This window comes from Stegostoma tigrinum, chromosome 10, assembly GCF_030684315.1.
Source record: "Stegostoma tigrinum isolate sSteTig4 chromosome 10, sSteTig4.hap1, whole genome shotgun sequence".
NCBI classification, from domain to species: domain Eukaryota; kingdom Metazoa; phylum Chordata; class Chondrichthyes; order Orectolobiformes; family Stegostomatidae; genus Stegostoma; species Stegostoma tigrinum.
The window spans coordinates 86,863,745-86,891,258 of record NC_081363.1 but is presented as its reverse complement, the minus strand read 5'-3'; the positions used below and the strand labels follow the sequence as shown (position 1 = coordinate 86,891,258).

The following is a 27,514-nucleotide window of genomic DNA, read 5'->3' as shown; positions in this document are numbered from 1 at the left end:
TCAATAGTTTAAAGGCCTGAACTCTCCCGTGTCCTCGCCACCTACCCCACACCAGGCTTTGTTAGCACATAGTTTGCCATGACACACAACCCATTGTTTAGCTATTAGCAGCCTCCATTAACAGCTATTCACCCTCCTAGCCAGATCATTATCTACTCCTTTGTGTGTTCAACTGCTCCTCTGTCTTTGGGCTCTATCCAACTAACTTTTACTCTACTCCCTCCCCCACCATATCTTACATATATAAACTGACTTTTATAAATCAACATTTTCCTAGCTACCACCAGTTCTGAAGAAGGGTCACCCGACCTGAAACATTAACTCTGATTTCTCTTCACAGATGCTGCCAGACCGGCTGAACTTTTCCAGCAACTTCTGTTTTTGTTTCCGATTTACAGTATCTGTAGTTCTTCTGGTTTTTTTTACACAACACTCAAGGTGTGGCCTCATCAAGGCCCTGTAAAAGTGCAGTAAGACATCCACACTCCAACACAAATCCTGTTGCTATGAAGGCCAGCATGTCATTAGCTTTCCTCACCACCTGCTGTATCTGCATGCCAAACTTTAGCAGCCATGACACCCAGGTGTCATTGCACTTCCCCTTTCCCTAAACTGCCAAATAATAATCAGTCTTCCTGTTTTTGCAACCAAAGTGGACAACCTCACATTATCCACATTATACTGCATTTATCAAGTATTTGCCTGCTCACCCAGTCTGATTAAGTCTGTTAGCCTCTTAGCATCCTTTCACAGCATGCTTTGTGTCATCTGCAAATTTGAAGATATTGCATTCAATTCCTTCGTCCAAATCGTTAAATGTATATTCTGAACAGCTGGGGTCCGAGCACTGAACCCTGCAGCACCCCACTCGTCATTGCCTGCCGCTCTGAAAAGGATCTGTTTATTGTTGATTGTGAATTATAGTTCAAGCTTCAGTTGAAGTTGTTGGCCATGACAAACTTCTCCTACTAGCAACTCATTTTCCATTTGACACTTAGGCTGGAGTTATATTTGTTGACAGCTGTCTATCAGAAGAAAGTAGTAATAAGGCATGGTAGTGCAATGGATGTTGACAAAGTCCAGAGATCAGAGTTCAAATCTCTTCTTAACACAATTAGTCAAAATAACCCCTGCCTCATGGCTGAGTACTTTTTAGATTTTGGGGTTACCTTTTTGTTTTCAGAAGCTACTTTGTCATTCTTGTTAACTCATTTATAGCGTCATACAGCACAGAAACAGACCCTTTGGTCCAACCAATTCATGTTGAACATAATTCCAAAGTACACTAGACCCACCTGCCTGATCCTGGCCCATATCCCTCCAAACCCTTTGTATTGATACATCTGCCCAAACGTCTTTTAAATGTTGCAATTGTTCCCACATCCACCACTTCATTAGGAACCACTGTGTAAAAAGAATTAGCCTCATGTCATTTTTTAAAAATCTCTCCTCCTCTCACTGAAGCATCTTCTACAGGAAGCCATTTAGGATTGAAGATCTAAAAGAAACGTAGCTGTAGTAACGTCAACATAGTCCAAGCGATTAGGTTTCTCTGCAGCCAAGAACAAGAATCCAGGCAGTACCTGCAAACTGACAAACTTCAGAAAATCTGCTCTAGGTTGGCGAGTAACTTCCATCAGAAGGATCTGATAGTTGGTCGGTTTCAAAGGCACAGGCAGAATTAGAAAAAGGAGGTGGTGCTGAAGGGTACGAGCAGCTACGGGTTAAATTGGAAAAGGAGAATGGAGGGTAATTTTAGTGCTAGTGCAATGCTAGGTATGCTGGCTGTATGTGCTAAATACTGACAGATTATGCCAAACAGCACTTTCCTTCAGCAGTTCATAACAAGCAAGATACTGATCATACACTAACCAGTAAACATTTTTGAACATGCAAACAACAGTGTCCAACATTAGATATTGCAGTTGCAAAACATTTCCTGAATAATCCTGAACATACAAAAGAATCACGCCTATGACCAATTTACGATCATCAATTGGGCTCTCACTGAGGATGACTTGGGTCTAACTAAAAGCTACATATATCAGTATAAGGTTCCGATTCTTGTCAACAGAAAGAACACGTACACCCCGAGCCTGTTACAATGCAACAAAATAGATTTCATCCATTTGCAGGTGTATTTCTCAGTAAATACTCTAACTAGAATCAGAGTCAGAGTCAGAGTCAGAGTCAATCTGTTTGGTTTCAAATATAAAAGTTAACAGTCAGTCAGAAAAATTGTGTGCATTCTCTGTGCTAACAGTTCTACCGATCATAGTCCACTTGTCAACTAATCAGCACATTCCTCTCTCAATATTAATGTTGGCTTTCTTCTTGAATTGATATTTTTGCAAATTATCCTGATGAGTACAACATGAAAAGCCTCCAAAACTATTTTTAGCAACACTCAATTGTAGAACTGCTAAGCGTGCTGATGAGACAAAAGATAGGAAAGAAAGTAAATTGTGAAGGTGTAAGGATATAGATAGACAAATGAAAATAGATTAACAGAACTGGCAGATACAATAAAAGTGTAGGAAAATGTGAACTTGTCTACTTCAAGATGACGAACAGCAAAGCAACATATTATTCAAAATGGAGAAAAATTGTAGAACATGGAGGTACTGAGGGATCTGAATGTCCTGGTGCATTAATCAACAAGTTTGATTCAAATAAAGCAAAGATCATGATGGCAAATGAAATGCTGCTATGTATTGCAAGGGAAATGTAAAGTAAAAAGTGCAATGCTACAAAACATTGGTGAAACCATACTTGGAGTACTGTGCATCGATTTGGGCTCCATATATACTAAATAACATGAAATGACCTTAAATTGCATTGGCAGCAGTTCAGAGTATATTGATACCTGAAATAAGTGGGTTATCTTATCAGGAAATGTTGGACAAGCCAGGCCTAAATCCACTGACATGGAGAAGAGGTGACCTTTCTGAAACATAAAGGTCATACGGCCACTTGACAGGTGAATATTGAATAAGTGCATCCCCTTTTGGGACAGAACTTGAGACCACAGCTTAAAAATAAAGGGGGCTTCCATTTAAGATGGTATGGAAGCAAATTCATTTGTTTTTTTCTTGCGAAGAGGGTGTCTTTGTAACTTTCTTTTCTACAGATCAGTAGATGCAGAGCTCTTGAATATTTTTAAGGCAGAAGTAGCTAGATCCTAGAGCAAAAACAGAATGAAAAGTTATCAGAGGTAGGCATGAATGTGGAGTTGAGATGACTGACTTAAACAACTACAACTATCTTCCTTTGTGCCAGGTATAATTCCAACCAGCGGAGAGTTTTTCCTCTGATTCCCATTGAGTCTGGTGATGCTTGGGCTCCTTGATTTCACACTCAGTCAAATGGAGCCTTGATGACTTCACAAAACAGGAAGAGGCTGCTGACATTCTACGTGGGGAGGATGACAAATGAAAGGGTAGATGTAGTAAACAGTGGCAGGGATTAGCACCTATGGAAGTGAATAAGTCATGCAAGAAAAATGTAACTCACACTAAAAGGCAGGAACAGCAGAGGCTCTATCAAACAGATGCTCAACATATTGGTGTGATACCAGAGGATTGATAACTGTAGGTATTTTTAATCATTCTGTTCAGGTGGCACATGAACCTTGTCCTTCTGGCCCAGAAGTAGGAACACCACCAGGAGACCTTCAAGCCACAATGTACTATTGTTTAAAAAAAAGGAAAGAAATAGGCTGAGTAATTACAGGCCAGTTAGCTTAACATAAGTGATGGACAAAATACAAATACAAAGTTCTTTGAGGAATAAAGAAAGATCATGTCCGAATGGCTTGGTTGAAATTTTGGAGGAGACAGGTTGGTCAGGTAGAGGGCTAGGTGTAGTCTACAAGGATTTCAGCAAGTCTTTTGGCAATGTCTCACAATGGCATTCGGACTGGCCAGAAAAAGCTGGAGTCCATGGGATTCAAAGGCAAGTTGGATTTAAGGCTGTTTTTGCCACTGAATAGAAGTATGTTTTTGTGACTGGAAGGCTGGTTCCAAAAGGTTTTGGGGTTTGGAGTGCACAGAGCTCAGTATCAGATCTCGCTGTCTATCTACATATCACTTAGTTAAACTGAAGTTCCCAAATTGTGCAAAATTTGGTCACCATGAAGAAAACTGTAGACTCCAGGATGATGTTAACAGACTGGTCAGATGGGTTAAAAAAGGTGACAAAATTGAATTCAACTTGAGGAAGTATGAGATTTGGTAAGGAGTGCAAACAAGTCAAGGGTATGCACAATAAATAGTGGGATACTGAGAACTACAGGAAAACAGAATGACCTTGGAGTGCACAGATCTCTGAAGTCAGAGTGGCAGATGGATAAGTTGATTAGGAAGGCATACAAAAGGTACTATCCTTGATGAGCTGAAACATATTATACAGTGCAAGGAGGAAATGCCAGAACTGTATAAAATATTAGTTAAGACACAGCTGGAATTTCACATACACAGAAGCAGCAGGGTACTGGTAATGTCTTTGGACTAGCAATCCAGAACCAAAGGCTAGTGTTATGGGTTCACATCACGCCATGGCAGATGCTGAAATTTGAATTTAATAATACTCAAAGATCACAAGTACAGCAGATACATGGGAACACCATCTGAAGCCACTCGCTGTCCTTACTTGGAAATAAGTCACTGTTGCTTTACTATTGCTGAGTTAAAATTATGGAATTCTCTCCCCAAGGACATTTTGGGTCAACTTATAGCACGGGACTGCAGCGACTCAAGGCAGCAACTCATAGCTTTAAATTGAGGGGTGAAAGATATAGGACAGATGTCAGAGGTAGTTTCTTTACTCAGAGTAGTAAGGGAATGGAACGCTTTGCCTGCAACGGTAGTAGATTCACCAACTTTAGATACATTTAAGTCGTCACTGGACAAGCATATGGACATACATGGAATAGTGTAGGTTAGATGGGCTTGAGATCAGTATGACAGGTCGGCACAACATTGAGGGCCGAAGGGCCTGTACTGTGCTGTAATGTTCTATGTTCTATCACGGTCAAAACATTGTAAAAGGAGGACATGATGCACAAAATCAGTAGACCTCTGAGAACGTTGCCAGGATAGGGAATTTTAGCTGAGCGAAGACTGGAGAGGCTGGGAGTCTTTTCTTGGACCAGAGGATGTTGAAGTGTGATTTAATTAGGATGTATAAAAATACAAGGATGGATTGGAAAGATAGGACTCATTTGCATGAGCAGAGAATGTCAAGGTCCAGCAGGCAAATATTTAAACTAACTGGTTGAAGGATTTGAGGGGAGTTGGGCAATTGTCCTTCCTCCAAGAGGATGGTAGAGATCTGGAACTCACTGCCTGAAAAGGATGCTAGAGGAAGAAGCCTTAATCATATTTAACAAATACTGGAATATGCACAGCAAGTGCCATTGAGATGTTAATGTGATAACGTCCCATTGATTTCTATACTTCTATAAATTAAAGTCTTTTATCTGCATTTGATTCCTGTACAGAGGCTTTAATTTATAGAAGTCTTTTATCTACCGACACATAGGGATGCAAGCACTGCCCTGAAGCTTCCTGCCCAGCTAGAAATTCAGTGTAAGCTTTTGTAACTCCTTATCTTCTCACACATCGGTATGCAGACACTGTCTTAAGCTTCCTGACTGAATTAAAATTAGAATCAAACTGTTCAAATAATGTTAGGTGGGGAAAATTTGTAGAGGTGTGAAACCTCTAAAGCATGTAACTTCTGTCGCTGACAAAGGGGCCAGGGCACTGACTTCGTTCTAGCCAGACACACTGGCAACTTGAAATCACAATCTGTCCCAGACAACAACTCGAAATTGCCTCCTGCCATTAGCAGCTACTTCACTCGCAATCGATACTATATCCTGGTCTTTTATGTTGTTGATGTAATAATTGTTTGGTATCCTGTTTTTGTCTGTTGTAGTAATTGTTTTATGTAACATGTCATTGTAAATTGTGAAATCGTTTTATGTATCATGTCTTTTGTAACGTATAAAAAGCGGGAACTGTCCGCTGCTCGGGGAGAATTGCTTGCGAGACTCTGCACTTTGTGCCGGGTTAAGTACAGTGATTCTCCACAGCTTGTACTTGCTTGCTAATAAAAGGATTTGTGTTTTTCTAAACAGGTCAGTGTCTTGTTATTGCAGCAAGTCCCAGAGGGTCTCCGAAAACGAAACTGACACCATAACCTATTGAACTGCACAGCAAGAGCAGGAAGGCGGAATTAGGCTGGATTACTCTTCTTCAACCTGCACAGTTAAATATTAACACAGGCCAAATATTCTGTAATGTTTCCATATTAATCAACTGTTCAGAAATACCCTGGTCAATAAATCGGATGCAAGACAGAAACAAACTCAACTTGTAAAACTTAGGAACTTACCTTGTAGTTTCTTCAAAACAGCAACTTCCATTTTGAGAACCTGCTTCGGTTGTTGGGCTGACTCCACTTTAAGAGCAACATTCTCCTGAGTCAGAAAGTCTATGGCTTCATAGATTTCTCCAAAGCCCCCACCTCCTATCTTTTTCAACTGTAAGGTAAAAGAAAAAAAAACATTAATTACTTTAAATACTCAAAAACACATTGCAAGTTGGATATCTATTGCTGAACACAATCATGAAATTCACTGATCATCAACTGCACCTAAAGCTGCAAAGTCACCAAATAGTTAAAACTTGTACACATTAAGATACATAAACCAAAAGATGTACAAGATTAATAAATCTTAAATTAGCATTGTACACTTAGAACTCCATAAACAGCCATAAGAATAATCAAAACTGCTTCACAACATGGATGCTGAACTACACCAGGAGGTATCAAGAGTGTTACTAAATGTTTGCTCGGAAACAAGTCATGGAGGCATTTTAAAGACAGGATGAAAATATGAAATTGAATGCTAGCATTGAATGCTAGATGCTAGAATCAAAAAGATTTCCTGGCATGTATTCTATTACAAACCTACAATTAATGGATCAGAAATTACAGCATAAGATTGCATTCTGAATTCAGCCCACTGGGCATGCTGGCGTTTACAATCTAACTTCTTAAAAAATTGGCTCACAGGACCAATGTGTTCACTGACGAGGGCAAAAATTATTGGCCATTCCTAATTGCTCACCATGTAGTAGTGGTGAGTTCCCTTTTTGAGTCAGGTAGTCTGTGTTGTAGGTACACCCATACACCCAACGTCAAGTGAAAGGCACAGTATACAGAATGTGATTCGACTGGTCACACTATTAGGCTTTAAGCAAAAAACACTATTTTACACAACAGTTAAAACACATTTAAAAAAGTGACATAACTAACTTTATTAAAAGACTTAATAAAATAAGATAATTATTAACTACTATTCAAATATTTCAATATAGCAGCATCCCTTAAACTCTTGGCATGGCAATTTAACAAAACAGTTTTAGTTTCAAGTACTGTCTTCTCAGACTAGCAGCAGGGAAAGAACTCAAATTTTCGTTTGTAGAGAGAGCTGTATCTATAGCTTTAACTCCAGAAACTGCAACTTTCACAGCTGAAGGATAAAACTGAAACCCTGGATCTGAGAGCCTGACTCCACTCACTCATGATTCTTTTATCTAGATTTTTTTTTAAAAAGATCCTGCGCTATTAACTCTGCTTTCCATGGAGGAGGCATTTCTGCAATAGACTTACAACGGGCCGCGAAGTCGAGGGGCCGCGAAGTCGAGGGGCCGCGAAGTCGAGGGGCCGCGAAGTCGAGGGGCCGCGAAGTCGAGGGGCCGCGAAGTCGAGGGGCCGCGAAGTCGAGGGGCCGCGAAGTCGAGGGGCCGCGAAGTCGAGGGGCCGCGAAGTCGAGGGGCCGCGAAGTCGAGGGGCCGCGAAGTCGAGGGGCAGCGAAGTCGAGGGGCAGCGAAGTCGAGGGGCTTGGAATACAGCATTGGAATCTGATTTTCTAAAGTGTGGAATGGAGTGGTAGGCATCTTTGATGGTTGTGTAACAGTGGTCAAGGATGTTCGGCCTCCTGGTGGGATGGGAGATGTGTTGATGGTATTTGGTAGCACCCTTTCAAAGTTGGCCTGGTTGAACCACTGGCTACAATGAATAAGGCCTCGGAGACATCCCCACTTGCTTTGTTCAAACAATGCCTATTTTCCAAAGGTTTCCAATGTTGTAATGAATTATGCAGCACTAAATGCAAAGCTATACCTCTACTGAAGTGTGCTTACAAAGCCAACTAGGAAAATACTCAGGACTCCAGCCAGGGATGGTATTGGTGGACGGCTGAGACGCATATTCTAAAATTATGTTTTATTTAACTACTAGCTGATCCAGTACAAAATACGGCATCAAACAACCAAAGAGTCACTTTTAAAAATTAAACTAACACATTTTTGACTTCAAATTCATCAACTCAGAGGCATTTTACCCACAAAGTAACAGAATTCAAGCAGCTATGACCCAAGGACATTATTTAACTATTTGTTTAACCAACAATGATTGGATAAATGAGCCCTTGAAACTGGAGATTCTTCTGAAACTGGTTGGGTAAGAAGAAATAATTTCAAAAAAAGTAAATCACTGCAGCTCATTCGCATGTATGAGAAATTTATCAACAGTCAGGTATTTATGTGCAATGGGTAGATCTTAATATCTCAAAGAAAGAAAAAGATTAGCATTCATATCCCACTTTTCACAACAACCACACGTATCAAAGTGCTTTCTAGTCAAAGACACAGGTTTGAGGTATAAATCACTGTTGGAATGTACTTCAGAAGGATTTTCAGTGAAATTCTGTCACAAAATCAACTGTGAAACCAATTTCCCAAATTTCCTTGAATCTCAAAAGGGCCTTTACCTTTGCGCTCAATCTCAATTAGCAAATTCTTGCTAATAGACCATAGCAAAAGTATTGCCATCGTTTACATAGCTGGTCACCTCTTCAATCAGAGATGATCTCTCCTTAACAAAACCACGTTGACTTAATTCTCCCACCACAGATTTGACTGACTGGTGTGCAGGTTCCTGCTTATCTCTTAGTTCCTTCTTGAATAATACCACACTGTCTGTCCTCTAATGCTCCTGCACCTCTCCTGAAGCCATATAGGAATTTTAAATTGTCAGTGACCCTGCTATTTCCTCCCTTGCATCACTCAACATCCTGGGTTACTTCCATCAGTCCTGGAGATTTAAATCGGCTTTTAATCCTGCCACAGACCTATCTATACCTATGCTAGGGTTCTTTAAGTATAGTATAGCTCTCCCTGACTTTGTTATCCATGTCATCTTCTCACTATTGAACTCAACAAAGTATTCATATGGAATCGTATCCACGTCCTCTGACTCCAAATACAAAATTACCACTGTGGTCCTTAGGGGATCCTACTCTTTCACTAGTTACACTTTCACCTTTAAGTTATTTTACAAATACATTACGGATTTTCCTTTCATTTATTTGCCATTGTTCTTGCATACTTTTTTCATATTGTCCTAATTTCCTTTTAAAGTATCCCCTTGCATATTTGTCCTCCAGTTAGAAGGTCTGCTGTTGAGAGCCCTTGGTATCTGCTAGAAGGCTCTTTTTTCCAATTCTATACATCTTTATTGTCTTGGATTCAGAGAATTTGTTGGTCCTTTATCTTTATTAGATGATGTTGGCCCTGTACTATCCCTGTTTTCTTCTTGAATGTGTCCCACTGCTCAGACACAGATTTACCCAAACATACCTGTTACCTGTCCACTCTGGCTAAATCATACCTGATCTTATCAAAAATTGGCCTTCCCTCAGTTTAGAACTTTGATTTGAGAACTATTCTTGCCCTTTTCCACATTAGTCTTGAATCTAACAGAGTTGTGATCATTATCTGTAAAATGCTCCCGCACTGATACTTCAGCCACTTGCCCAAATTCATTACCTAAAATTAAATCCAGGACAGATGGATAGATGTATAGATGGACTGGATAGCCAGAGACTTTTTCCTCAGGTGGAGGTGGCTATTACAAGGGGGCATAGTTTTAAAGTGAGTGGAAGTAGATACAAGGGAGACATCAGAGGTAGGTTCTTTACTCAGATCATGGTAGGGGCATGGAATGCATTGCCAGAGAGGGTAGTGGAGTTATTAGGGGCATTTAAACGGCAATTAGATAGGCCTATGGATCATAGTATAACGTAGGGGTGGAGGTTAGATAGACCTAAGGATTAGGGTAAAAGTTTGGCACAACATAGGCTGAAGGGCCAGTACTGTGCTATACAGTTCTATGTTTTATGACAGCCTCTCTTTGTAAAGGCCTCCTATGTACTTGTTTAAAAAACAGTCCTGAATGCATTTATACAAGCCTGAATAAACACACGAACAAGCATAAGAACAGCTACTCCCCAGTGCTATCAAGCTTTTGGATAGACCTCTCAAACGTTAAAGTTGATCCCTCATTCTGTGACCGGTGACACTGTGTTCTGCATTCTTTTCTGCTATCCTATGTACTGTGTGGGGTATGGTCTACCAGTACGGCAAGCAAGACAATACTTATCACGTATAGCAAGGCACAGTGAGAACAATAAATCAAAATCAAATCAAAACTAAACAGTTCACACTAAGGCTAACCCTGCTAAAGATGGGGAAGTTGAAATCTATGAATATCATTGACCCTACTACTCCTGCAGAAGGCTTCCAGCATTGTGATTGCTCCCCTTTGTTCAAAGTTCAATCCATGTGAGGGACTTCGCTTGAGAAGCCCAAACCATCACCTTTCCTTTCTGCTCTAATCAATTCCCTATTCAATATTACGATCTCACTCCTCTTTCACCTCCTTCCCCATCTCACCCGAAGACCCTATATCCTGGGATTTTGAGCTGCCAATCCTACCCCTCTCTCAACCATGCCCCAGCGACAGCAATGACATCACATGCTCATATTTTAGTGAGTGCCCTCAACTCAATTGCCTTGTTTGTCATAGTGTCAGAGCACAGAAACAGACCCTTCTGTCCACTTTGTCCATGTTGACAAAGTTTCCCCAAACTAAAACTCGTCCCACTTGCCTGCGTTTAGCCCATATCCCTCTAAATCTTTCCTATTCGTGTATCGATCCAAATGCTGTAACTAGCCCCTGCATCAACCACTTTCTCTGGCAGTTCATTCCACATATGAATTACGCTCAGTGTGGGGGGGAAAAAGTTGCCCTTCAGGTCCTTCTTAAATCTTTCTCCTTTTACCTTAAAAAAAATGCCCCCCCCCCTTATCTTTGAACTCCCCACCCTAGGGAAAGGTCCTTAGCTGTTCACCTTATCTGTGCCCCCCCCCCACCATGAGTTTATAAACCTCCATAAAAAAGGTCATCATCTCAACCTACTATGCTCCAGTGACAGAACTCCCAACTTATTCAGCCGATCCTTGTAACTCAAACCGTCCAAGTCCAGGCAACATCTTGGTAAATCTTTTCTGAATCCTGTCAAGCCAATTTTGTATCCAATTGGCAAGCTCTCCCTGAATCCTGCAGAATCCAACCCTGTCCAAACAACATCTTTCCTAAAATCTTACTCAGTAGTCCAAAAGTGGACTCAATGTCCTGTACACTATTAGATTAGATTCCCTACAGTGTGGGAACAGGCCCTTCGGCCCAACAAGTCCACACCGCCCCTTGAAGCATCCCACCCAGACCCATCCGACTATAACCCACACACCCCTGAACACTATGGGCAATTTAGCGTGGCCAATCCACCTAAACTGCACATCTTTTTGGATTGTGGGAGGAGACCAGAGCACCCGGAGGAAACCCACGCAGACACGGGGAGAAATGTGCAAACTCCACACAGACTGAGGCTGGAATCGAACCCGGGTCCTTGGCGCTGTGAGGCTGCAGTGCTAACCACTGAGCCACCGTGCTGCCCAAAAGTGACTTCCCCAGGCCGAGCACTAAAGTGACCAGGAAATAGACTGCCCCGAGATTGAACTCAGATCCCAGCGGTCAGAAACCCACGTGCTCGCCATTACATGATGGTCCAACTCCTACAGTCAATGGTCTGAGCAAAGAAAGTAAGTGTGCTAAATGCCTTCTTAACCACCCTGTGATAGAACGTTCAAAGAACTATATACCTGAACTCCTCAATCCCCTAGGTAGTTGAACACTACCTATGTCCCTATTGTTGTTAACTGCGTACGTCCTGCCCTTGTTTGTTTTACCAAAGTGCAATACCTTGCATTTATTCATCTGCCACTCCTCAATCCACTGATAGATAAGATTCCTATTGAAACACTTATTCGAACTACCATTATACAAATCTTAGATAACTTCTTCACTGTTGACTATACCACCAATATTGTTGTTATCAGCAAACTCAATCATGCCTCCTAAATTCTCATCCGAATCATTTCTATCAAATGACAAATGTAGACCCAGCACTGATCCCTGCAGAATACCACTGGTCACAGGCCTCCAGTCCAAGAAACAACCCTCTACCACCACCCGGTCTACAGTCAAGCCAATTTTGTATCCAATTGGCAAGCTCTCCCTGAATCCCGTATAATCCAACTTGTCTAATTAGTCTACTATGCAAAACCTTGTCAAAGGCTTAACTAAGTCCACGCAGACAAGAAATTGCTGGAAAAGCTCATCAGGTCTGGCCACATCTGTGGTGAAAATCAGAGTTAACGTTTTGGATCAAGTTACCCTTCCTCTGAATGGACAATGGCTACGAAAATGTTAGTTTATATTCGGAAGTTGCCTGGACTTGGACGGTTTGAGTTACAAGGATAGGCTGAATAAGTTGGGAGTTCTCTCACTGGAGCATAGTAGGTTGAAATGCTAACCTTTTATGGAAGTTCATAAACTTGAGAGGCACAGATAAGGTGAATAGCAAAGGTCCTTTCCCTAGGGTGGAGAATTCAAAGATAGGGGGCATATTTTAAGGTGAGAGGAGAAAGATTTGAAAAAGCGACCCGAGGGGCAATTTTTTTCACCCCCACACTGAGCATAATTCATATGTGGAATGAACTGACAGAGAAAGTGGTAGATGCAGGGACAGTTGCAGCATTTGGATCGGTACATGAATAGGAAAGATTTAGAGGGATATGGGGTGGCAGGGGGTAAGGAGTAGTGATGTGCCTGCGGAAACAAGTTTTAGCAAATGCAGCAGTTCTTTCAGTTTTTAAATTTAACATTTAACTCACTGGCACTTCTCTTTTACACACGCCTCCTCTTTCTGACAAGATTTCTATTCCAATGTTTTTTCTTGTCCACTGACATTAATTTCATTGTCATTCCTTGTTTTCGACCAGGTATTTGCTAAACTCATTTCCACGGCCACATCACATTACTCCTTAGACCCTCCCCCACCTTATCTTCTGCGTATAAACTGAGATTTTCCTAGCTACCATTAGTTCTGAGGAACGGTCAATCAGCACAAAATGTTAACTCTGATCTTTCCATAGATGCTGCCAGATTTACTGAGCTTTTCCAGCAATTTCTACTGGTGTCTCTGATTCACGACATCCACAGTTCTTTCGGTTTCTATGTAGGCAATGCCGTGGGCCTGATCAAGTCCATCCTCTGATGTTGTGCGAGGCTAGGGAAGAAACTGCAGAGGCTCTGGCAAGAGATTTTTGTTTCATCTTATCCACTGGAGAAGTTCAGGAGGACTGGAGGGTGGCTAATGCTGTTCCATTGTTTAAGAAAGGCAGCTAAGATAAGTCAGGGAGCTACAGGCCACAGGCCAATGAGCCCGACATCAGTGGTAGAAAAGTTATTGGACAGGATACTGAAGGACAGGATCAACTAACATTTGGATAGTCGAAATCTGATTAGGGATAGTCAGCTGGGGAATTGTGAGCAGAAAGTAAGTCTGACAAATCTTTGAGCTATTTGAAGAGGTAACACCAAGAGGATAGATAAAGGTAGGGCAATGGATGTTGTCAAAGGCCTTCCTAAAGTCTTTCTAGACAAGTCCCCACGTGGCAGACTAGTCATGAAGTTTAGCTAGCTAACTGGATTCAAAACTGGCTTAATGGCAGGAAGCACTGGGTGATGGACCAAGGTTGTTTTTCAGACCGGAGACCTGTGACCCAGCAGCGCTGGGACCTTTGTTATTTATAAACATGATCTGGATGTGAATGTACAAGCCATGATTACTAAGTTTGTAGATGATACAAAATTCAAAGATATAGTTGATAGCGAGAAGATTATCAAAAATTACAGAGGGACCTCGATCAGTTGGGCAAGTGGGCTGAGGATTGATAAATGCAATTCAATACAGATACACAAGTAGTGTTGCACTTGGGAAAGTCAACCAAGGTAGGACTTGTACAGTAAACAGTAAGGTCCTGAAGAGTGTGGTGGAACAGAGGGGCCTAGGAGTACAAGTACATAGTTCGCCGAAAGCCGTGTTACAGGTAGACAGGGTGGCCAAAGTGGCATTTGGTATGCTGGCCTTCACCGGTCGAGGCACTGAGTATAGGAGTTGGGACATTATGTTACAGCTGTGTAAGTTATTGGCGAGGCCGCTTTTGGAGTACAGTTTCAGTCACCCTGTGAGAGGAAAGACACAATTAAACTGCAAAGTGTGCAAAGGTGATTTATGAGGATGTTGCCAGTGTTTGTAGGCGTGAGTTATAGGGAGAGGTTGGCCAGGATAGGACTTTATTCCCTGGAACACAGGAGAATGAAGTATGACCTTATTGGAGTGTATAAAATCTGAGGGGCATAGATAGGGTGAATGCAAAACTAGAAGGCATAGGTTTAAGGCATAAATTTGAGGACGAACTGTGGGACAACAACTTCTTCACACAGGCAATGGTGTGTTTATGGAATGGGCTGCCAAAGAAAGTGGTTATGGCAGGTACAATAGCAATATTTAAAAAGCATTTGGATAGATACATACATGGTAAGGGTTTAAGAGGGATATTGTCCAAATGCAGGCACGTGGAGCTTGCTGAGCAGGCACCATGGTCAGCTTGGGCCAAAAGGCTGTTTCCATACTGTATTACTCTGACTCTACTACTCGGCTATTCCAGATCTAATCACCACACTTTAGAAAGAATTTAAGGGTCGCTGAGAGGGGACAAAGGAGATTTAGTAGAATGGAATCCAATAAAAATATTCAACAAACAGAGTTAGTTTGGAGAAGCTGGGATTGTTCTCTTGGAACAAAGGAGATTTATAGGATTGTTCAACATTGTAACAGATCCGATTTAGATAAGGGAAACATGTGCTAGACATACCTGTGATTGTGGTTAGTTAAGGATTCCCAGAAGTACACAACAATTAATACGCATTAGGGGTTGTACCAGTATATGCAGGGGTATCATCCACCAGTGAAATTTTTTCGATGATGGAGAGCACTTTACAAGGTCTACCCCAGGCCATTAATTGGGATGACATGCTAATAACAGGGAAGGCCAATAAGGAACACTTAGAAAACTTGGACAGTGTCCTCAGATATTTCTCCCAGGTAGGCATAAGCCATAGAGGGAAAATGTGCATTGCAGACGCCACATGACTCACTTGGGTTACAGAGTTGACAATACTGGGTTACACCTGCTGGAAGATAAAGTGACAGCAAGCAAAAGTGTCCTGGCTCCCATGTCTGTATGAGAAGCTTGGCCTTTCCTTGGATTGCTGAATTATTACAGAAAAGTTCATAAGACTATCTCAGCACCTTTGCATCAACTTCTTTTAAGGAAAGGGACAGCCTGGGAAATGGATGCATCACCAAACCATACAGTGAAGAAACAGCTACTGTCCTCACACTATGATCCAAACAAGATCTTGTATTGACACGTGATGCCCCCGATACAGCATCTCAGAGGAAGGCCAATGGAGAGGAATGCCCAATAGTGTATGCATTCAAGGCTTTGGCTAAAAACGTCCAGAAAAAATAAGAGGGGTATGGCAGTCATATTTGGTCAGAGAAGTTCCACCAATGCCTTCAAGGTTGTAGATTTGCAATAAATGACAAACGCCTGCTTGGTCTAAAGACAAAGGCAGTGCTGTCCATAACTTCAGGCCAATTATTAAGCGTGCATAATTACAGATTGGAACACCATCAGGAGGCCAAGTAGCAACCGTGGATGCATTGAGCCGCCTCCCACTGGCAGATACACAGCTAGTGGATCGCCACTGGAAGAGACCATAATGATATCAGAAACACCAATGCCAGATGATTCAATTAAGCCAGACAGACAGTTTACTCCAGGATATGAAGTCTGGTGTTGGTACCACAGGAATGGGCCCTGCAAGGGTCAGGGCCATTATCACAAGGTCACTTTCAAACTGTTTGGGAAACGAAACATGCCCAGTTCCTCAACAGCCTTTCCACCTGTTCCGGAATCTGTGGGTTTTCCCTCACCATCAAGCTTTAAAAGGTACCTCAGAATTTAAGATAACATGGCAGATGTCAACTCCTTTGCCACCTGAAGAAGAGTGAATTACATCTAAGATACTGTGGGCATAACACATAAGCTAGTGTGCATTACATGCCGCCCATATCACAGGTAGAGTTGGAGGAGCTTGGCCGATGCTAAAACATCAAGGGCTATAAAAGTAAAAAGGGCCTATGTCCTTGCAAAAAGGGATGTAGGATGTAATGATTATAATAAGGCCAGCCAGGTGGATCTCACAGAATAGGAGTTCCCTGATTGGGCCAGATTAACTGCTCCAATCATGGAGCCCTGGCTGACAGACAAGAACAAGAGTTTCAGACATCCTGTTCACTCACAGCTGGTTCAAAGGAAGTTGGATCAGGGTCAACGACTCTCCGCAGTCAAATAAAGGCTGACGGGGTGACGGGATATTGGCCCCTCGAGTTATTTCACCGGGAAATTGCTGGACACGAGTGTGGTGGATGTAGACACAAAAACGATTTCAAAAGGAAACCAGATGGTCATTTAAAGGCAATAAACTTCTAGGGCCATGAAAATAGAGGGAATGAAGCTGCCTGCGTTGCTCCTGGAGAGGTGGATTTGACTGGAGTTAAATAACTTTCTTCCATGCTATAATGATTTGATGCCACTAAGACTTGCAGCAACCTGAATACACTGGATGTATGTGCAGGTCAATGTTGGTGAAATCAAAATCCTGGAACTCTGGGAATATTTTCACTGCAAAAACAGAAGTGTAGAAGATATGAGCAGGCATAGGCCCTTCAGTCTTTTGTGCCTTTTCCATCAATCAATATGATCACATCTGATCATTCAACTCAGTGCCCTGTTTCCACTTTCTTCGCATACTCGGATCTATTTAGCCCAAAAATTATATCTAACTGCTTGAAAACTGCTTAATGTTTGGCCTCAACCTCTGTCTTTAATAGAAAATTCCACAGGCTCACACTCTGGGTGAAGAAATTTCTCCTAACCTACCCGGTACACTTAGACTGTGACCCATGGTCTGGACTCCACAGTCATCAGGAATCCACAGGCATCCTTCCTGCATTTGTTTCATTTAGTCTTATTAGAATTTTATACCATTGAGGAGATCCCAACCCATTCTTCTGAACTCATGAATATAATCAAAACCATTCCAGTCTCTCTTCATATGAGAGTGTTGCCATCCCATGAATCAGTCTCACAAACCTTAACTAATCTCCCTCCACAGCCACAGCATCTTTCCTCAGATGAGGCAGATAAAACTACACACAATACTCTGGAGGCCCTGTACAAAAGGCAGCAAGGCATCCCAGCTACTGTACTCGAATCGTCTCACTACGAAAGCCAACATACCATATGCCTTCTTCACTGCCTGCTGATTTGCATGCTTACTTTTAGCATGCATACACATGGATTCCCAGATCTTACTGCAGCTCAGATCAGATCCCTTGCATTAAAGACATATACCATTCAACTTTGCCAAGTTCTATACTATAAACTCTCTTGCTGTTTCTTCTAATTTTAGCTGTTTGTCTCCCCGTGATGGACTTTCTTTCAGGATGCCACCCACCTCATTCTTCCCCCAAATTGGTTTAAAACCTCCCCAGCAGCACTAGGAAACCTCCTGCAAGGATAAAAACTGAAAGAACCGCAGATGCTATAAATCAGGAACAAAAACTGAAGTTGCTGGAAAAGTTCAGCAGGTCAGGCAGCATCTGTGAAAAAAACAAATCAGTTAACCGTTCGGTCCAGTGACCCTAAATCAGAAACCAGTTCCTAGGAAGGGTCAACAGACTCAAAGCTTTAACTTTGATTTTTTAAGGACGTTGTCCTATTCTGGTTCAGATGCAATATGGCCAAATTGTAAAAAGGTCCAACAACTCAAAAACAGTCCCAATATCCCAGAAATCCAAAGCATTTCCTCCTGAACCATCTCTCAAGCCACGTATTCATTTGGACTACGCATCTACTTCTCTACTCACTAACTCATGACACCAGAAATAATCGGGAGATTAGAATCTTTTAAGTCACGTTGTTTACTTCCGAGCTCTCTAAATTCTGTTTGCATGGCCTCATACTGAAATCTCTTCTGCAGCTGCAGAAATGTTTGTTCATGCCCCTTGTGATTGAATTCCCAACCACTATCATGCCACCATTCTTCTCCTACCCAACTTGTGCAGCAGAGCGATCCTGGGTGCCATGAAATTGACTGTCCTTGCTTTCTCCTGTAACATGTCTAAACCTTCACTGATCCCTCCATCAAGGGGAATGCTTTTTCCCTGTCCATCCTATCTATGGCCCTGATAATTTTATACATCTCACTCATGGCTCTATCTCAGTCTTGATAGATTTTTTTTTAAATGTTAAGTTAATGTGATGGTCATTCACTGAAATATACTTACACGAGTCTGCAGAGTTTCTTTAACAGATGTTTATTACACAAAACATGAAAACAAAAGTAAAACCCATGTGGAATGCAATTTGAAAGATCTTTAAATAACGAAATTAAGTTTTAAATGCAGAGATACCAACCCAGAGAAATTACACCACTACAAATCGACAAAGAGAGTCAAGGGTTATGGAGGAAAAATGGGAGTGAATGTCACAACTGAGTCAAAACAGGCTCAAGGATCTATCTATTCCCTTCTCTTCTATCATATTCTTATAAAACTTAAGTTGTTCCTGGACTATTTATGTAGTGGATACCTATCAAAATGAATATATTTTAACTTTAAGGGAAAATAGATATTCTCTACTGCTACTCAAAATTCATCAGACCTCTTAACTTAAACAAAACAAATTAATAGCTCTATAAAATCAGTTGCACTGTCTTATTAAAATTCTGGATAATAAACATTTTAGTTTTATTTTGTGAGAAGCTACAAGTCACTGTTGTCTCAAGGAAACAGTTTTGTGAACCAATGCTTCTCATGACCTGTTTATCTACATGTGGCCGAACTGGGTATGTCTGCAGTTGCAACAAACGTAGCTCACAGCACACAGCAAGACATCATATACTATACTGTATGCAGTGGGGAAATGGTAAGGAGCTACAACTGTTTTCTAAGTGGCATTCTTGAAATAACTTGCAATTATACAGCACCTCCAACTTAGCAAAAGACAATATTTTATTATCCAGAGATAATGGGAACTGCAGATGCTGGAGATTCCAAGATAATAAAATGTGAGGCTGGACGAACACAGCAGGCCAAGCAGCATCTCAGGAGCACAAAAGCTGACGTTTCGGGCCTAGACCCTTCATCAGAGAGGGGGATGGGGGGAGGGAACTGGAATAAATAGGGAGAGAGGGGGAGGCGGACCGAAGATGGAGAGTAAAGAAGATAGGTGGAGAGAGTGTAGGTGGGGAGGTAGGGAGGGGATAGGTCAGTCCAGGGAAGACGGACAGGTCAAGGAGGTGGGATGAGGTTAGTAGGTAGCGGGGGGTGCGGCTTGGGGTGGGAGGAAGGGATGGGTGAGAGGAAGAACCATTCTTCCTCTCACCCATCCCTTCCTCCCACCCCAAGCCGCACCCCCCGCTACCTACTAACCTCATCCCACCTCCTTGACCTGTCCGTCTTCCCTGGACTGACCTATCCCCTCCCTACCTCCCCACCTACACTCTCTCCACCTATCTTCTTTACTCTCCATCTTCGGTCCGCCTCCCCCTCTCTCCCTATTTATTCCAGTTCCCTCCCCCCATCCCCCTCTCTGATGAAGGGTCTAGGCCCGAAACGTCAGCTTTTGTGCTCCTGAGATGCTGCTTGGCCTGCTGTGTTCGTCCAGCCTCACATTTTATTATTTTATTATCCAGCTCCACTTAAACGACAGGATTTTTTAAAACTAACTTTATTTAAATTTCTGATTTATCTCATGTTTTAATTATAGAAGATAACTTGGGGAGCTTCACTTGTATAGAATTTAGTAATAATGCCTAACTTGCTGTAATTTGGATTTTAAAATAGATAATCTCAAAAATTAAAAGGACTGAGAGAAAATATAGCTGCCATACGGGTACAGGTTATTTTATGCTGAATAAATAAAGGGCAGAGTGTGGATTTAGGGCATTATTAGAGAGCAAAAAGAAACTTACTCTTGCTAAGAATGTTCAAGGGATATATATTTTGGTTTACATCAGTTCATTAACTCTTCATATTAACCTACTGGCCATCGTAACTCTCAAAACACTATTAAAGCCAGCTCATTAGTACTTTGCTCTTGGAGAACTGAGACTTTGGCTTGCAGAGTAGTGAGAAACAGATATCAATCATTATGCAGATCTGCCAATGCCATCACGAATGGTTGCAAAATCCAAGTAGCAACATTTAATGTATAGATTATTTAATATGATGGTTGTGTGTAAATTATCAAACTGAGATACATTAGGAATTGAAAAGTGCTGCCCAAAATGTAAACAAAACAGACATAGTCATAGAAATGTACAGCAAGCACCTCACATTTATCTGGATTAAACTCCATCTGCCACTGTCCTGCCTGTCTGATCGAGGTCCCATGGTACTCTGTGGTAACTCTTTGATGTCCAGTACACCAATTTTGGAGTCATCTGCAAATTTATCTACCATACCTCCTATATTTACATCCAAATCATTTATGTAAATGACAGAATATTTGGGACCCATCACTGATTCCTGTGGCAATAGCTGTTACAGGCCTCCTGTCTGAAAAGTAACACTCTTCCACTACCCTCTGACACCTATCTTCTATCCGATTTTGCATTCAAATGGCTCGTTCTCCCTTATTCCATGTGATCCAACCTGGTTAACCAGTCGCCATTTCTTCAAAAACTCAACTGAGTTAGATGAAATGATCTCTTTAATGAACCACTGGGCTTCATGCCAGAGAGAATATATGCTTCCAACCATTTTGCAAGGTTTATTTAGCAACATAATTTTGGACTTGTTACCATAAATATCAAAACAGTTAGCATACTTGGTGAATTGTATTGTACCAAATCAAGTGCTTCAGAAGCAGCTATAGTGTGTTTGTAGATGTGGATAAAACAAATGAAAATTAATACCATTTTTGACAGGAAGCCTGAATAGTTCTTCAGACCTATTTCATCAGCACATAAAATTAAATACCACTGATCTAAATGTGCAAACTGAAAAAAGACTGCAATGATCTGTTCAAACATAAAAGTAGAAATTACATCCACTCAACCTTGCAAAACTCAAAATATGTAGAAGTGAGATATCAAGGAACATCACTGAGTACCCATAAAAAGAATTGAAATTTCAAAAAGATAGACAAATATTCAAAGGACCTTCAGACAAAAATCAAAGGTGCTGTCAAATACATTCCATAATAATATAAAACCCAAATTTTTTGGGCAAGCATGGTGCATAGCAACACTTAGCTGAATACATGGACAAAAATATTTTCACACCGGATATTACTAATGTTAACTGTGTATCATGTTTATTGATATTGACCAATATTCAATCCAGGTTTCATTTAAGAATTTGGTCTGCCAGCAAAGGGATTTGCCCCTTGCATAATGAAGAGTTTGGGCCAGCATTGTGTTTAAGAAATATTGTCTGAAATTTCAAAACGTGGTTACCAAAATTACACTCACTTCTCCACTTTAACGTCTACAGAAATGGTGAGAAAGCACAGTAATTTCAGTGTCAATTATTCTGTAGAATTTAAGCAGGAAAAGTCAATAGACATGAACAAGTATACTTCGAGGAAGACCATGGTAGTAGAAATGAATCATAAACCAGCATACAGCCTTTGGGCGAACGGTCAGTTTATGCTGTAAAATTGATTCAATTCTTCGAGGTTCAGTTTCAGTAATGTGCTGTCCATGTCGCTAGATACGTGCTAACAATACTAATGTACAAGGAGCGACTAAAATTAAGGTTCAGTCGGTTTCAGGGTCTATTGGATAATTGGCATTACATCTTCTCAGATGTATTATTTTATCCTAAAATCAGTCTCGTGCGCAGTGGTCTACCTCCACTAGGCTACATAGATTTATGCTCTTTACCCTTACATGAAATTATCTATTACAAAAAAACAGCTGCAACAACACAACCTGGGGCAAGCTGCATTCTTAGGGGCTTCATTTCAGATTTGCAGACAACTAAGGTGACTTTTACTATCTACGATGACACTAACTGAGATGACTACGAGCAAGCTCTTAAACAGACACACATAGCCATGGCATGATAAAAGTAGTCAGGCTCACAAGGCAGCAATGCTGTGTCACAAGAAAGCTGGTTCCTTTCAAAGGGAGACACTGGTCATTAAAGAATGGCAAACTGATGTGGGAGCAGTGATACCCAAAACAAAGTTTTGGAATTACATAAGACTTCTTGTAATTATCAAGGAAGCCAACATCCAATGGACACAATATCCTTAACGAACTGTCACACAACGGCAAGTAAGTAAAAGATCTCACACATCAGTTTTTTTAAAATTAAGGTGCAGCTAAGTGAACTGATAAGGTATGCCCAGGAGGAAGGCTTCCCAAAGGCTCAAGATGGTTCAATGTGTTTTCAACAAAGAACTCTTTTGTGGCATAGCCACTATTGTAACACACAGAAACACAATCAAATTTTCACTACTGCAAGTCCCAGAAAACAGTGAGATCACGATTAGGTAAGTGATATTGTTAAATTGACTTTCAAAAATTCAGTGCTTTAACAACACTTTCAAAGTTATCACTGGTAGTATCATCCATAATCTTTTCCATTCACTACACGGTGGAAGTGCTCGTGTTGGATGGGGTGGACAAAGTCAGAAGTCACATGTTGCCAGGTTACAGTCCAACAGGTTTGTTTGAAATCAGCAGCTTTCGGAAGGTAGCCCCTTCATCAGGTAAAGTTGCCTGATGAAAAGGGCTTTAGTCTGTAAGCTTGTGATTTCAAATAAACCTCGGATGGACTATAACTCAGTGTCTTGTGACTTCTAACATTTCCATTCATTGTTGTAATGACAGATTATAATAAATGAGTTGTTGAAATCCAGACACGGTATGTTCTGAATTTGCTTTAATTTAAGGCTACAATTAGTAATTAAACAAAAACAGAAATTGCTGCAAAATTCAGCAGTTGTGGCAGCATCTGTGGAGAGAAAGCAGAGCCAATGTTGAGTGCTGTGACCCTTCCTCAGATATTATTAATGACGCAATTGGCACATCACAAAAGTCCAAGCATTCAGGTCTGTACTTTAGGAAAGGAAATAGACCATCAATACTCATCCTGGTCTATAACAAGATCTCAAACCCCGAGTAACTGCACTCTGTAAGGGTATTAAAAGGTAAATCAGTTCCAGAAAATCATAAAGCAGCATCAGGAAAACAAAAGACAAACCATTTAAGGATAAAGCCAAGCAATGGATTCTGAAACATGAGAAAAACATTCAGCCCAGCCAAACCACCAAAGTATTCCTCACTTTTAGAATACCTTATTCCATTCTGGTCTCCGTTACAGGAAAGACATTGTTAAACTTGAAAAGGTTCAGAAAAGATTTACAAGGATGTTGCCAGAATTGGAGGATTTAAGCTACAGAAGGCTAAGGGATGACCTTATAGAACTTTATACAATCATAACAGGCATTGATAGGGTGAATAGCCCAGGTGTTTTTCTCAGGTAGAGGATTCCAAAATCAAGACAGCTTAGGTTTAGGGTGAGAGGGAAAAGATTTAAAGAGAGATGCAAGGGGGCAACTTTTTCCACGTAGAGGATGGTGAGAAAAAAAGTGATGGAGGTGGGTAAAATTCAAACATTTGTAAGGTATCTGGATGGTTACACAGGAATATGGGCCGAACGCTGGCAAATAGGACCAGATTAATTTCGGATGTAATCAGCATGAATGAGTTTAACCAAAGGGTCTGTTTCGATACTTTCTAACTATGACTCTGACTTACATCAGGGAATTTGTGCCAAATTCAAAGTGCTCTCTCACAGTCTAGTTGATTAATGAGAACCTTGGTAACCGCAAAGTGAATTACTAATTCTGCACCTTGAACACTCCCTAAAAGAAGCACGGAGGTTAATGAGGACACAGATGTGTGCCATTTAGAGTGGATCCTATATCCATCACAAACTCATATTCAGTAGTCCTATTGACCCCCAAATCCTGAAAGACAAAACTAGCAGACTCAACTCACCTCGGGTGATTTCAGAACGGGGCGAGGGGCAGAATCTTCAACATCGTCCTCACTAACCTAACATTATAATAATTCCTTCTGTTACTATTGTAGAACTCGTGTCCATAAAGATGTAGGAGCAGAATTAGGCCATTCAATGAGATCATGATTAATCTAAATGTTCAACTCCCCTTCCCTGCCTTTTCTCCATAACCCTTGATTCACTTAGTGATGAAAAATTTGTCAATCTCTGCCTTGAATAAACTTAAACTCAAATTTCTGGATAAACTCAGGTCCAGTAGCATCTGTGGAGAAAGCAGAGTTAATGTTTCAGGTTCAGTGGTCCTTCAGAAAAAAGGATATGCTGCTGAATATACTTTACCAACCAATCTCTGCACTAAGAACTATGCAGATTCACTACCCTCAGAGTGAAATATCTGTTTTAAATGGGGATTAGTTTATTCTTGAGATTAGGCACCCCGTCAAACTCTTAAGAATCTTCTCTTTCAAAAACTCACCTTTCATTTTTTCTAAACTCTAATCATTAAATCTACTCAACCTGTTCTCAAAAGAAAATCATTCCATCCCAAGGATCAATCGAGTAAATGGCTCTGGACTGCCTCCAATGCCAGTCTACATTTTCTTAGGTAAGTGAATCAAAACTGTTCTACCATCAAAAAAAAAACAAAGTTGCTGGTAAAGCTCAGGAGGTCTGGCAGCTTCTGTGAAAGAAAAAACAGAATTAACATTTTGGGTCCGGTGACCATTCTTCAGAGTGGAATGAGGAATGGTCACCAGACCCGAAATGCTAACTGTTTTCTCCTTCATAGATGCTGCCAGACCTGCTGGGCTTTTCCAGCAACTTTGTTTTTGTTCTTGATTTACAATATCTGCAGTTCTTTTGGTTTCTATTCTGTTCAACCATCACATGGTTTTGTGGAGACAGGCTCAGTCAAGTTAAGTGGCATACCAATATGTTAAAAAGGACAAATCTGGACATCCATTTACTGCTTTAGCCCTCAGCATCAGCAAAACTGTATTCCATCACAATCTACAATCCCATGATCTGGCATATTCCACACTCTACCATTACTTGTCAACCTAGGCAACAGCAAACTTGCAATATCCAGATATAAACAGGATGGATAATTAAACACTTAACAGGACAATAAATTTCTAAGAATTTTGCAACAATGCTGATTTTGAGTTCCTCACATAGGATTTGGCTCTAGATAGCCTTACAGCTTTTGGCCAAACAAGCACACCTCATCTCTAATATTTCAGGTTCTTGTATGTATGGAGAGATCTCAGACTGGACACACAAATCTTGGTCTCCTCTTCACAGATGCTGTCAGCCCCTCAGTATTTCTGCTATTTTCCATTTTTGTTTCAGATTAACAGCATCTGCTTGTTTTGCTGTTGTACTACAAGATGCAAAGAGACAAGAGTGATTTGATTAGATTCGATTCCCTACAGTGTGGAAACAGGCCCTTCAGCCCAACAAGTCCACACCGCCCCTTGAAGCATCCCACCTAGATCTATCCCCCTATAACCCATACACCTCTGAACATTACAGGCAATTTAGCATGGTCCATCCACCTAGCCTGCACATCTTTGGACTGTGGGAGGAAACCGGAGCAGCTGGAGGAAACCCATGCAGACACGGGGAGAATGTGCAAACTCCACACAGATAGTCGCTAGAGGCTGGAATTGAACCTGGGTCCCTGGTGCTGTGAGGCTGCAGGGCTAACCACTGAGCCACCATGTCGCCCGTGACTACCAATGGTATATCAAAGTAGTATTAGACTTAGAGTGGTCTTAAGGAGGCCCAGAAAAATTGAAGCAAGTGGTAATCAGAAGAAATCTCTTCACTGATTGGCAATGTACCCAATACAAAGTAAGTAGCTGTGGCAAGACAGTCATCTCTTCCCAGAGCAAAGAAGGATCCTCTCTAGTAGATATTTGTAATCAACCTGTTCAGTGATGTTATTACATACTTCTGCAACAGGTTGGAGACCTGGATTCAAATCCTAATGGCTCCTAGTTCACCAGACACCCCTCCCATGGTATGTCCAAGGCTTCAGAGAATTATATAGTACACAGGAAACCCATAGAGAGTCTTTTTTTATATATACCAAAATGACCTCCCACACTAATTCCACTTTCCCAGGTTCAGTGCATAGCATTGAATGTTGTTTTGTCCCCCCAACTGTTCATGCTTTGGCAAGAATTTAGAATCTATTAAAGATAAGACTGCAGAGTCCTTGAAAGTACATGGTAAAATAGGGCTGAGTCAACACAGCTTTGTCAAAGAGAGATTACACCCGACAAATCTGTCAGAATTCTTTGAGGAGGCAATGCACAAGTCAGATAAAGGACAGCCAGTGGAAGTGATCTGTCCAGGGCCTGCTGGAAATCAAATGTGCTGCACAGCAGGCTGCTAAATAAAATAAGTGCCCATGATGTCAGGGGAAGGTACAGCATGGATAGAGGATTGGGTAATTGGCAGAAAGCAGAGAGTGGGGATAAAGGGGTAATGGGAACTGCAGATGCTGGGGAATCCAAGACAACAAAATGTGAGGCTGGATGAACACAGCAGGCCAAGCAGCATCTCAGGAGCACAAATCTGATGAAGGGTCTAGGCCCGAAACGTCAGCTTTTGTGCTCCTGAGATGCTGCTTGGCCTGCTGTGTTCATCCAGCCTCACATTTTGTTGAGTGGGGATAAAGGGTTTTCTTTTTCAGGAAGCCAGGCAGAGACAAAAGGAGTTCCACAGGGGTCAGTATTGGGGCCACAACTATTCACATTATACATTAATGATCTTGGCAAAGAAACTGATGGAATTGTTGCTAAGTTTACAGATAACACAAAGACAGCCCTATTTTACCACGTACTTTCAGGTACTCTGCAGTCATGTCTTTAATAGATTCCGAATTCTTGCCAAAAGCATGAACAATTGGGGTGACAAAACAACATTCAAGGCTATGCACTGAGCCTGGGAAAGTGGGACTAGTGTGGGGGAGGAGAAACAGGTAAGGTGGGCGGGATTGTGGTCATGCAG

The 27,514-nt window shown here is 41.3% G+C and overlaps 1 protein-coding gene across 9 annotated transcripts in view; it reads right to left on the bottom strand.

Moving 5' to 3' along the window:
- LOC125455365 (tau-tubulin kinase 2-like) overlaps positions 1-27,514 on the bottom strand; it is a 232,414-nt gene that overhangs the window by 151,513 nt on the left and 53,387 nt on the right. For all 9 annotated transcript variants that reach the window (XM_059649366.1, XM_048537190.2, XM_059649361.1 and 6 more), the window contains one exon: positions 6,400-6,547. In XM_059649366.1, the coding sequence (XP_059505349.1) occupies positions 6,400-6,547 (148 nt within the window). The remainder of the gene's footprint in view (positions 1-6,399; positions 6,548-27,514) is intronic.